At 34.1% G+C, this 12,898-nt stretch overlaps 1 protein-coding gene and 1 long non-coding RNA gene across 3 annotated transcripts in view; one reads left to right on the forward strand and one right to left on the reverse strand.

The window, feature by feature from the left end:
• LOC133665069 (uncharacterized) overlaps positions 1–12,898 on the forward strand; it is a 62,496-nt gene that overhangs the window by 24,329 nt on the left and 25,269 nt on the right. The window lies entirely within an intron of this gene.
• LOC133665057 (ephrin-B2-like) overlaps positions 306–12,898 on the reverse strand; it is a 37,532-nt gene continuing 24,939 nt past the window's right edge. For both annotated transcript variants that reach the window (XM_062070222.1, XM_062070231.1), the window contains 2 exons: positions 5,808–5,909; positions 306–1,194 (listed from right to left, as the gene is read on the reverse strand). In XM_062070222.1, the coding sequence (XP_061926206.1) occupies positions 812–1,194; positions 5,808–5,909 (485 nt within the window). In that variant the 3' untranslated portion in view covers positions 306–811. The remainder of the gene's footprint in view (positions 1,195–5,807; positions 5,910–12,898) is intronic.

The following is a 12,898-nucleotide window of genomic DNA, read 5'->3' on the forward strand; positions in this document are numbered from 1 at the left end:
CTCTAGCCCTAATTCAAACCTCACACACTGCTTGTCTATGTTAAATAAACCTTTAAAACATTTTTTAAGTGAAATCAGAATCATTTAACGAGCAAAGAATAGGGCTGCAATTATTAATCAATGGTAAAAATGTAATCTATTGTACCGAAAATATTGTCTAGAAGACAATTGAGATGTATATGAAATAAGACATAATTAACCTTTTTGAGCTAGTTGTTTACTCAAACTTTAAAGTGTGTTTTATCCGATTAATCGGACAAAATAATTGATTAATTAATCAATTATTAAAATAATTAATTGCTGTAGCCATACACAAACTGCTTGTATATGTTAAATAAACCTTTAAAACATTTTTTTAAGTCAAATCAGAATAATTTTACGAGCAAAGAAAAAGGCTGCAACTATTAATCGATCGTAAAAATCTATTGTACTGAAGATGTTGTACTCTAGAAGACAATTGAGACAAATTTCAAATAAGACATAATGAACCTATTTGAGCTAGTTGTTTACTCAAACTTTAAAGTGTGTTTATCCGAATATTCGATTAATCGGACAAAATAATCGATTAATTTATCGATTTAATAAAGTAAACAATTGCTGTAGCCATAATTCAGACTACACACTTTTTGAGCTGGTTGTCTACTTCAATTATAAAGTGTGTTTTATCTGATTATCCGAATAATCGGACGAAATAATCGCCAGATTACGAACTGCCTGTCAATGTTAACTAGATGTCTTTGAAGCATTTTTAAATCAAAAGACCAAATGTGTTCCTCTCTGACTGAGCCAAGCCTGCCGTTCCCGATCCTGATTAGACTTTGTAGTAAACGTTGGTGGGACTCTGAGGCGCCATCTCCTTCACTATGTACACCGGCGCTCCGTAGTCGCCGCTCACGCGCTCAAAATGTCGGCAGAGTCTGCCGTCGGAGGCCTGCAGGGGAAAGACCACCTCGCTGCGGTCGGAGCCCATGTTGTCGCTGCTGATGCTGTCCCGCTTGGGCACGGCCAAAGTGTTGAGGGACACGGACGCCGACCGCTGGCGATCCGGGCCGCAGCCGCGCCACTTCCACAGCGCCAGCGACAGGCCGGCGACGAGGAGGAGGACCACGCAGGCCGAGACAACCCAGATCAGGAGCGCTGGCCGCGAGCCGCCATTGCCGGCGGGGGTGAGCTGCCCTGCTTCCGAGCCTGCGTCTGTCACCCAGCAACAGGAGACAAGACAGCGAGGGAGGGTGGGGGGGGAGGGAGGGTGGGAGGGAGGTGAAGGAGTGAAAACTTGCCTTGACTTGACTTGCACATTCCGCTTGGCTTCACGCGAAGAACAACACTTGGTTTGCACAAAAATGTGGCGGGAGATGCAACGAGATTTAACAAGTGTTCATTTGCACGGTCGTCTTTAAATAACCACTTAAATGTGGCATTAATTCTACTCACAGACAAACCTCAAACACAAAATAACAGTACATTCTGAAAAATATGTGTGCAATAAGAAGACATATTTACATATTTATTTCATTGTAGTGTTCCCCTCATTGTTATTTTTTATTTTTTGTATTACATATTTAACTCAATACAGTGTATAACTTCGGTTTACTTATCTACTTTTACTTCATACTTTTATGCACCCTTTTTTTATTCTATTTTCCTAACTGTTTTTTTTTGTACAAGCTGCACCAGAATTCCAACGTATAATGGCAATACACTTCTATTCTATTCTATTCAATACATAATTGTGTTATTGCACGTGTCATCAAGTTACTATATATGTTTATTTAACTATTTAAATATTGCACAATTTAATTAGGACGATATTTAAACAAGTATTTATTGAATTATATATTTCATGATTTATTTAACCGTTCAATTGATTGTTTATTTAAGTATCAACTTATTGCACATTTTATTATTCAAACATTGAATTGATTAGTTAATAATTAAATCAATTATTGACTTCTCATGATTTAATCAACTATTTCACAATTTAATAGTTTATTTAATTATTAACTTCTTGCACATTTAATTGTTTAAACATTGAATTGATTAGTTTATAAGGTAATCAATGATATACTTCTCATGATTTAATTAACTATTTCACAATTTAATTAGTTTATGTTTAATTAGTTATTTAATGATTTGAATATTTCACGGGTTGAATGATTACTTATTGTACATTTAATTTTTTAATCAGCTATTGGTGCCATGATTTAATTGGTTCATGGTTTATTTAATTATTTATTTAAATGTTTTTTTTTTTGTACATTTAATAATTTAAACATTTACCAAATTATTTCAATATATAATCATTATTTATTTTATTGTTGTCTTCTTGTCATTTTCCGCAGGGCACTTTGAATGGCCTCATGTACGAATTATGCTCTACAAAAACATTTGCCATGCCTAAATAATTATTTATTTATTTGATTAATTATAGATTTTGTGATTTTAAAATTATTTCACAATTTTTTGATTTATTTCACACTTTAATTATTTAATGTTTTATTAGATATTTTCAGATGTTCTTGTTATTTATTAAATGTATTATTTCTTGTACATTTAAATATTGCAACATAAAAATATATATATAGAAATATTTAATAAATTACTTGATTGTTGATTTATTTTTGTAATACTTATTTTATGATTTAATTAAATATTTCACAAGTTCATGATTTATTTCACAAAGTATTTCATGTTTAGTTAATCATATCATGATTTTATTAAATATTTTCTGATTTTCTTATTATTTATTAAATGTATTATTTCTTGTACATTTAAACAGTGCAAAGTTCAAAAAAATTATATAGAAATATTTAATAAATTACTTGATTGTTGATTTATTTTGTTAATACTCGTTTTATGATTTAATTAAATATTTCACAAGTTAATGATTTATTTCACGACATTTAACTAATCATAACATGATTTAATTATTTATTGAATAATGTATTTATTGTACATTTAGCTATTTAAACACTCAATTAAGTATTTCAATATTTATTTAATTATTATTTATCTATTAATTTATTTTTTTTACTGATTTATTTAATTATTTTATGATTTACTTAATCATTTCATGAACACTTATTGTATCCATCAAACTCAGCAGTCAGAGTCAGGGGGCGGGTCCTAACACCTGATTGGTTCCACTTGTGTGTGGAATCTACTGATACACCTCCGCTTCTCTGTTGATATCTTGCTCTGATAGTGCGTAAATAACTCCGACAACTTGAATAAATTCTTCTACTTTGAGATCTGGGTCAACAGGTCTTGCTTCCACATACTCCGCAAGGTCTAAAATATCTACTAACAACTCTCAAAAAGTACGACTACATCCACTTCAAACCAACGCAATGATTGGACCAGACTCCTGTTAGCCCCGCCCACTGACTTTGACGGCTAAGTTCGACAAATAAAATAAATAAATGAAGGTTCATGAAATATCTAAATAAACCATTAAGGCATGAAATAATAACGACCCATTTAATAACACATTCATGTATTTCATTCCAATTATAAATAATAAACTACACATTTAAGTAATTATTAAAATATGTATTAATTTATTTCATTTTCTCTCATTTGAGCCTCCATACGTTCAAAACTTGCAGGTTGCAAAATGGTTTGTGTATGAAAGTGTGGAGTAGCTTATTCTTTTTGTCCATTTTTTTATGTCTCAAATTGATTGTAGGCGTGTTTTATATATTTTATTTTACTGTTAGTTTGTGTTGTATTATATCTTTTATTCATTTGTCTGGTGAGTTTTAAATAACAAAATATTTCATTGCAAAGTCTACACCTGTAAAAAAAAAAAGCTAAAAAAAAGCATATCTCAGGTAACTAAATGTTTGAATGTGAGGTGCACCTCTGTAAAAAAGGCTAAAAAGCTAGCATGCTAACAGTTAGCATGCATCAAGTAACAACATATTTGACCGTGAGACAAAAACGTGTAAAATAAATGCTAAAAAGCTAACATGCTAACAGTTCGCATGCTTCAAGTAACAAAATGTCTGACTGTGAAGTGAACACCTGTAAAAAAAAAAGCTAACAGGCTAACAGTTAGCATGCCTCAGGTAACTAAATGTTTGAATGTGAGGTGCACCTCTGTAAAAAGTGCTAAAAAGCTAACATGCTAACAGTTAGCATGCATCAAGTAACAACATATTTAAATGTGAGACAAACACCTGTAAAATAAATGCTAAAAAGCTAACATGCTAACAGTTAGCATGCTTCAAGTAACAAAATGTTTGACTGTGAAGTGAACAGATGTAAAGAAAAATGCTAAAAAGCTAACAGGCTAACAGTTAGCATGCATCATTAAAAAAATATTTGACTGTGAGGTGAACCCCTGAGAAAGAAATGTTAAACAACTAACATGCTAACATTTAGCATGCATCAAGTAACAACATATTTGACTGTGAGACGAACACCTGTAAAATAAATGCTAAAAAGCTAACAGGCTAACAGTTAGCATGCATCATTAACAAAATATTTGACTGTGAGGTGAACCCCTGAGAAAGAAATGTTAAAAAACTAACATGCTAACATTTAGCATGCATCAAGTAACAACATATTTGACTGTGAGACGAACACCTGTAAAATAAATGCTAAAAAGCTAAGAGGCTAACAGTTAGCATGCATCAATTAACAAAATATTTGACTGTGAAGTGAACACCCGTAAAAATAAAAAAGCTAACATGCTAACAGTTAGCATGCATCAATTAACTAAATATTTGACTGTGAGGTGAACACCTGTAAAAAAAAAATTTTAAAAAGCTAACATGCTTACAGTTAGCATGCTTCAAGTAACAACATATTTGACTGTAAGGTGAACACCTGAGAAAGAAATGTTAAAAAACTAACATGCTAACAGTTAGCATGCTTCAAGTAACAAAATGTTTGACTGTGAAGTGAACAGCTGTAAAGAAAAATGCTAAAAAGCTAACAGGCTAACAGTTAGCATGCATCATTAACAAAATATTTGACTGTGAGGTGAACCCCTGAGAAAGAAATGTTAAAAAACTAGCATGCTAACATTTAGCATGCATCAAGTAACAACATATTTGACTGTGAGACGAACACCTGTAAAATAAATGCTAAAAAGCTAACAGGCTAACAGTTAGCATGCATCAATTAACAAAATATTTGATTGTGAAGTGAACACCTGTAATAAAAAAAAGCTAACATGCTAACAGTTAGCATGCATCAATTAACTAAATATTTGACTGTGAGGTGAACACCTGTAAAAAAAAATGTTAAAAAGCTAACATGCTTACAGTTAGCATGCTTCAAGTAACAACATATTTGACTGTAAGGTGAACACCTGAGAAAGAAATGTTAAAAAACTAACATGCTAACAGTTAGCATGCATCAAGTAACAAAATGTTTGACGGTGAAGTGAACACCTGTTAAAAAAAAATGCTAAAAAGCTTTTTCTAATGTTCCACACTACAAAATAATATAAGTATGAATGATTCCAGCTGATATCGTATCGAGTCAATACTCAAAAGCTTCAATATCAGTATTGTATCGGGACACGGCTAATATTGGAACGCTCTCCCTGACCACCTGAGGGTACCACAGACTGTGAATGCTTTAAAAAAAGGCTTAAAAACCCTTCTTTTTAAAAAAGCTTTTTTTTTTTTGTTATATGCCTACTAGTTCTAGCTATTAGGCTGTTGTAGTTTTTATTTTTTTATTATCTTTTTATTATTTTTTTAATACACTGTAGCACTTTGAGGTTGTTTGCTCAATGTAAAGTGCTTTTTACAAATAAAATCTATTATTATTATTATTATTATTTAGCTCACCTGTGTTGTTCTTGATATTGTTGTCTTTTGCGTTTGGCCTTGCTTGTGTTGGCGGGAATCTAGTTGGCGACTCACTAAGTGTCGATCCAGGATCTGAAGAACCTGCAACAACCATCACACACCATCAGGAGGAGATAAATAATTAGTCGGGTGAATGCTAAAGATAAAAAGCCAAACTGAATTGCTAACAGTTAGCACGCTGACTAGCTAGCGGCAGGTAACACAAATATGAGTACAAAAAAAAGCTAGGATGCTAACAGTTAGCATTAGTGAAATATTAAAATATTTGAGACTGTGGTGTGTATCAGTTGAATTAACTAAAAAAAAAGCTAGCATGCTAATGTTAATATGTTAAAATGCTAACTGTAACATGCATCAAATACCAAAATATATTACTCTGAGGTGTGTACCTGAAAAATGTGTTTAAAATATTAGCATGCATCAAGTACCAACATAGGCCTGGGGTGTATACCTACAAAATTATCTAAAAAAAAAAAAAAAAAAGCTAACATGCTAACATTTAGCATTAGTAAAATAACAAAATATATGACACTGAGGTGTGTACTTGTTAAAATACCTAAATAAGCTAGCACATGCTAAAATGCTAACTGTAACATGCGTCAAATATCAAAATATATTACTCTGAGGTGTGTGTTCCTGAAAGATGATTTTAAAATAATAGCATGCTAACATTAGCATGTGTCAAGAACCAACACAGGTGGGGGGGCGGGGGGGGAGCTACCATTTTAACAGTTAGCATTAGTGTTGTACCAAAATATATGACACATAGGTGCATACCTGCAAAATTAGCTAAAACAGTTAGTGTGCTAATGTTAGCATGCTAAAATGCTAAATGTAAAATGCGTCAAATACCAAAATATTTTACTCTGTGGCGTGCACCTGAATTAGTTTTTAATGCTAGCATGCTAACGTTAACATATACCAAGTCACAACATATGACTGAGGTGTACTCCTACAAAATTAGCTGAAAGGAAGATAGCTTGCTATCAGTACTATGTTAATAGTTAGCATTAGTGAAATACCCAAATATATGACACTGACATGTACACCTGCTAAATTGGCTAAAAAAGCTATCATGCTTATGTTAAAATGCTAAAATCCTAACTTTAACAAGCGCCAAATACTAAAATATTTTACTTTGAGATGTGTACTTGAAATGTTTGTTTAAAAATACTAGCATGTTAAAGTTAGCATACATCAAGTACCAAAATATGACTGAGGTGTATACCTTCAAAATTTGCTAAAAAAAAACCTAAAAAAACTAGCATGCTAACAGGTAGCATTCGTCAGTTAACAAAATATTTTACGCTCCGGTGTACACCTGAAAAATTGGCAAAAAGCTAAGATGCTAATATTAGAATGCTAACAATTGTGCCATGGCCCCTTGAACAAATTAGCTTAATAATCTAGCATGCTAACAGTACTATGCTAGCATGCTATCATTTAGCATTAACAAAATATATGACACTGAGGTTTGTACCTGTTAAATTACCTAAAGAAAGCTAGCCTGCTAATGTAAGAATGCTAAAATGCTAACTTTAACAAGCATCAAATACTAAAATATTTTACTCTGAGACGTGAACCTGAATTTTTTTGAAATGGTAGCATGCTAATGTTAACATATACCAAATCACAACATATGACTGAGGTGTACACCTACAAAATTAGCTGAAAGGAAGATAGCATGCTATCAGTACTATGCTAATAGTTAGCATTAGTGAAATACCAAAATATATGACACTGACATGTACACTTGCTAAATTGGCTAAAAAAGCTATCATGCTTATGTTAAAATGCTAAAATCCTAACTTTAACAAGCGCCAAATACTAAAATATTTTACTCTGAGATGTGTACTTGAAATGTTTGTTTAAAAATACTAGCATGTTAAAGTTAGCATACATCAAGTACCAAAATATGACTGAGGTGTATACCTTCAAAATTTGCTAAAAAAAAAACCCAAAAAACTAGCATGCTAACAGGTAGCATTCGTCAGTTAACAAAATATTTGACGCTGCGGTGTACACCTGAAAAATTGGCAAACAGCTAATATTAGAATGCTAACAATTGTGCCATGGGCCCTTGCACAAATTAGCTTAACAAGCTAGTATGCTAACAGTACTATGCTAACATGCTATCATTTAGCATTAACAAAATCACAAAATATATGACCCTGAGGTTTGTACCTGTTAAATTACCTAAAAAAAACAGCATGCTAATATTCGCATGCTAAAATGCTAACTGTAACATACGTCAAATACCAAAATATATTACTCTGACGTGTCTTTGGGCACTCCTGAGTCAATAATTCCACTCAAACATGCTGGAAGGAGCGACTAAACATGAGATTCTAGCAAATATTGCAACTATCCAGCCAAATACAAGCCAAGCGTATGAATTATTGATTATTCATTTAAGCACACAATGAGCTTTAACCAGGATGTGAACTACCGTATTTTTCGGACTATAAGTCGCAGTTTTTTTTCATAGTTTGTGCGACTTATACTCAGGAGTGAAATGATTAACACATTAGCGTAAAATATCAGATAATATTATTTAGCTCATTCACGTAAGAGACTAGACGTATAAGATTTCATGGGATTTAGCGAATAGGAGTGGCAGGTTGTTTGGTAAACGTATAGCATGTTCCATATCAGACCTGGGCAAATTAAGGCCCGGGGGCCACATGCGGCCCGTTGAGCCGGACATTCCCAAATAATTTTTTTAGATCTTTAAGATGGCTGCCATTATGATGTACAGTGATGTTCCCTAATGACCGCAAGTCTTGAACTATACAAAGTATTTCAATGGTTGGAATCTGCGTTTATTGATGATATACCAGTTACTATGGTAATCTAATTAGTTACTATGGTCATCTAATTAGTTACTATGGTAATCTACGTCACAGCAGCTCAGACGAGGCACCAAGCAGTGTGGGCGGGAAGCGTTTCCACAGACGCGGAAGGAGATTTTCACAACATAGAATAGAATAGAAAGTACTTTATTGATCCCTGGGGGAAATTCAGCAAATATCAGGGGCCGTACTTATCAAGCTTCTCAGAATTACTCCCAAGAAGTCTGCTAAGAGTTGACTTAAGAGTAAATAAATTCTTCGCTGAAAGCTGCACTTAAAAGTTAGTTATCAAGCGTCTTACTCACACTTTCAGCGAAGTGTAGGACTGAATTACGACATTACTATGTGCCGTAAACGCAATTTTAGGTGACGTCATTTCTGTGTCCATAGAAATGACCAATCACGGAAGGGAATCCGTTGTCTAAGAATAAAGAAATATCGTGGAAATATTTAAGTGGACAATGGGAGTGTATATTTTGACAATAAACTACAAAATAATACAAAACAAACTAGTCCCCGCCGGCACTCACGCTGCCGCTCCCTCTCTTCTCTCGCCCACACACTCACTGACGTCACTCACCTCACGGCCACACACATACGCTACTGTCATAACATTTTCTTTCCAATTCATTAATTAGGCAACTAATTTGAAACTGGTGTGGGTGGCTCTATATATACTAGCCCACTGCAGCCACATGCAGAAATGAACATGGAATCGAAAAGTATTAAATCTGTGACAAAAATAATACCCGCTCTGTCTAAACGATACCGTTCGATCAGGTGCTCGTCATCAAACAAATCCAGGACATCCTTCCACTCCCTGAATGTTCGCGCACGTCTCTCTCGCCTCAGTGCCGTCCCCTGCTGGCAACTCCTAACCACTTAAGACACCTCTGAAGGTCTCTTAAATATCGTGGAGAGTAGGAGTGATTCTTAGACTTAAGAACGTTGATAAAAAGCTTTTATTCTTAAGTTTGAGAGTAGGACTAAATTTCGCAAATTCTCAGGACTTAAGTGTAAAATGTCACTCTAAGACGCTTGATAAGTACGGCCCCAGATATATAAGATTGTAGGTGGGTTTATTTTGTACCCTTTCGCGTTCATATTTCACTGTTTGTTGCATTTTTGTTGCGTTTCACTTGATTGTAAAATATGTCGATCGAAAGGGGGTGTGACATTCATATTTTGTCAATATTCAGTGTTTTATCCTTCATAGAAAAATTGAAAATTCCATTACGTTTTTTAAGGCGGTCTGTCATAACGTTTTTAGCATTCAATCATACTTAATTGTGAGGTTTTGTATTAGTGTTCCTATAAATAGATATACCGGCCCCCAGACACATTTTTTTTCTCTAAATGTGGCCCCCCGAGGCAAAATAATTGCCCAGGCCTGTTCTGTATGTTATAGTTATTTGAATGACTCTTACCATAATATGTTACGTTAACATACCAGGCACGTTCTCAGTTGGTTATTTATGCCTCACTTATTCAGCCTGTTGTTCACTATTCTTTATTTATTTTAAATTGCCTTTCAAATGTCTATTCTTGCTGTTGGGTTTTATCAAATAAATGTCCCCAAAAACTGCAACTTACCCTACCGTTCAAAAGTTTGGGGTCACATTGAAATGTCCTTATTTTTGAAGGAAAAGCACTGTACTTTTCAATGAAGATAACTTTAAACTAGTCTTAACTTGAAAGAAATACACTCTATACATTGCTAATGTGGTAAATGACTATTCTAGCTGCAAATGTCTGGTTTTTGGTGCAATATCTACATAGGTGTATAGAGGCCCATTTCCAGCAACTATCACTCCAGTGTTCTAATGGTACAATGTGTTTTGCTCATTGGCTCAGAAGGTTAATTGATGATTAGAAAACCCTTGTGCAATCATGTTCACACATCTGAAAACAGTTTAGCTCGTTACAGAAGCTACAAAACTGACCTTCCTTTGAGCAGGTTGAGTTTCTGGAGCATCACATTTGCGGGGTCAATCAAACGCTCAAAATGGCCAGAAAAAGAGAACTTTCATCTGAAACTCGACAGTCTATTCTTGTTCTTAGAAATGAAGGCTATTCCACAAAATAGTTTGGGTGACCCCAAACTTTTGAACGGTAGTGTATATATGTTTTTTTCCTTCTTTATTATGCATTTTCGGCCGGTGCGACTTATACTCCGAAAAATACGGTAATAGTTTTTTTATCTACAACACTTTGGGTCTTTTCTAGGGATGTCCGATAATATCGGCCTGCCGATATTATCGGCCGATAAATGCGTCAAAATGTATTATCGGAAATTATCGGTATCGTTTTTTTTATTATCTGTATCGTTTTTTTTTTGTTTTTTTTGTTTTTGTTAAATCAACATAAAAAACACAAGATACACTTACAATTAGTGCACCAACCCAAAAAACCTCCCTCCCCCCATTTCTTTCTGTTATCAATATTCTGGTTCCTACATTATATATCAATATATATCAATACAGTCTGCAAGGGATACAGTCCGTAAGCACACATGATTGTGCGTGCTGCTGGTCCACTAGTAGTACTAACCTTTAACAGTTAATTTTACTCATTTTCATTAATTACTAGTTTCTATGTAACTGTTTTTATATTGTTTTACTTTCTTTTTTATTCAAGAAAATGTTTTTAATTTAGTTATCTTATTTTATTTTATTTTATTTTATTTTTAAAAGTACCTTATCTTCACCATACATGGTTGTCCAAATTAGGCATAATAATGTGTTAATTCCACGACTGTATATATCGGTGATATCGGTATCAGTTGATATCGGTATCGGTAATTAGAGAGTTGGACAATATCGGATATCGGCAAAAGCCATTATCGGACATCCCTAGTCTTTTCAGTCATTTAAAGCTAAAAGGACGTGATCAGTTTTTATGTTTCGACATCCCGTTCACCTCATCAATAATGGATCGCCATAGCAACGTCATTTAAAGTTCAATTTTTCAAGTGAAGATTGTAAAGACATATTTAAACTATGATAAATATGTATTTATTTTTGGGTGGCAATTATTTATATTATATTATTATTTATTTCATTTTATTATTGCTGTTTTATTATGAACATATAACTTTAATATACACTACTGTAGATCTTTTGAGTAATTACGGCTTTCTGCCCCTGACAAATATTTGTTTACTCCAGCGTTTGCATGAAAGCGACCCCGTATATTCCCCAAGATCAGATGAGAAACACACACACACACACACACACACACACACACACAAAAAATGCTGATTTTTCATCTCGAAGTCCAACTGTTCAATAATTCATGCGAAAAAAGACTGCAAAACTGCATTCTGGGGCTTGAACAAATTCATAATTTTTGAAGCATTTAGCAGGGTGTTGCTGCTATTTGGAAACGTCCCAATTGTGCAGCCAAAAAAAATAAATAAAATCATGCAGATGTATATTTTTTTTAAAAAAGGGTTTATATGTTTGTTTACACGATTGTGCTTAAATGCAATGAGATCCACGTGAACCGAGGCGGGGGGGGGGGAGGGGCTTATTGAGCCCGACAGCCACTCTGAATGATTGCATGCAAGTCGCTGCTGATGGCGGAGAGCAGTTAGCGCTTTGAAAAAGAGGATTTGAGTATTCTTGACAGCAGTTTTTTCTCTCTGCAACACAACGAGTAAATGGCCGAGATTATCCTGCCACTTCCCTGGATATGATATCATTATACTTCTCCCGATAAGTAGGGAAACAAATGTGTTGCACCCGCTTGCATGCACTAATAATAATTACTTGACAATTTTGATGGGCCTGCTATCTGTGCTGTGAGCCCCTGGGTTGAAAGGTTAATGTAAAATTTTAGAAAAAAGTTTTAAAAAATAAATACATAGCGTGTTTATGTCAGGATAATAACATGCTAACATTAGCATGCTAACAAGGGAACAGTTAGCACACTTAATAGATGGCGCCAAGTATAAGAGGCCAAGATTTTTAGGTTCAAATGTATATAAATAGCTAAATTGCTAGTGTGAAGAATGCATATATGTTTAAGAGTTATTTTTTAATTCATAGCCATGTTTAGAGCAGCTAGTACTTTTCCTTTGTATATTCTACCAGTTTCTCTTTGTCTTCATAGGTCTGTTTAGTGTCTTAGACATTGGAATGTGAATACATCCCCCCTTCTTGCCTTATCAGTGTTAGAACAGGGAGAGGCATCCATTTTCTGTGGGGGGGCTGCTTT

Source organism: Entelurus aequoreus, linkage group LG02 (assembly GCF_033978785.1).
Source record: "Entelurus aequoreus isolate RoL-2023_Sb linkage group LG02, RoL_Eaeq_v1.1, whole genome shotgun sequence".
Classification (NCBI taxonomy): domain Eukaryota; kingdom Metazoa; phylum Chordata; class Actinopteri; order Syngnathiformes; family Syngnathidae; genus Entelurus; species Entelurus aequoreus.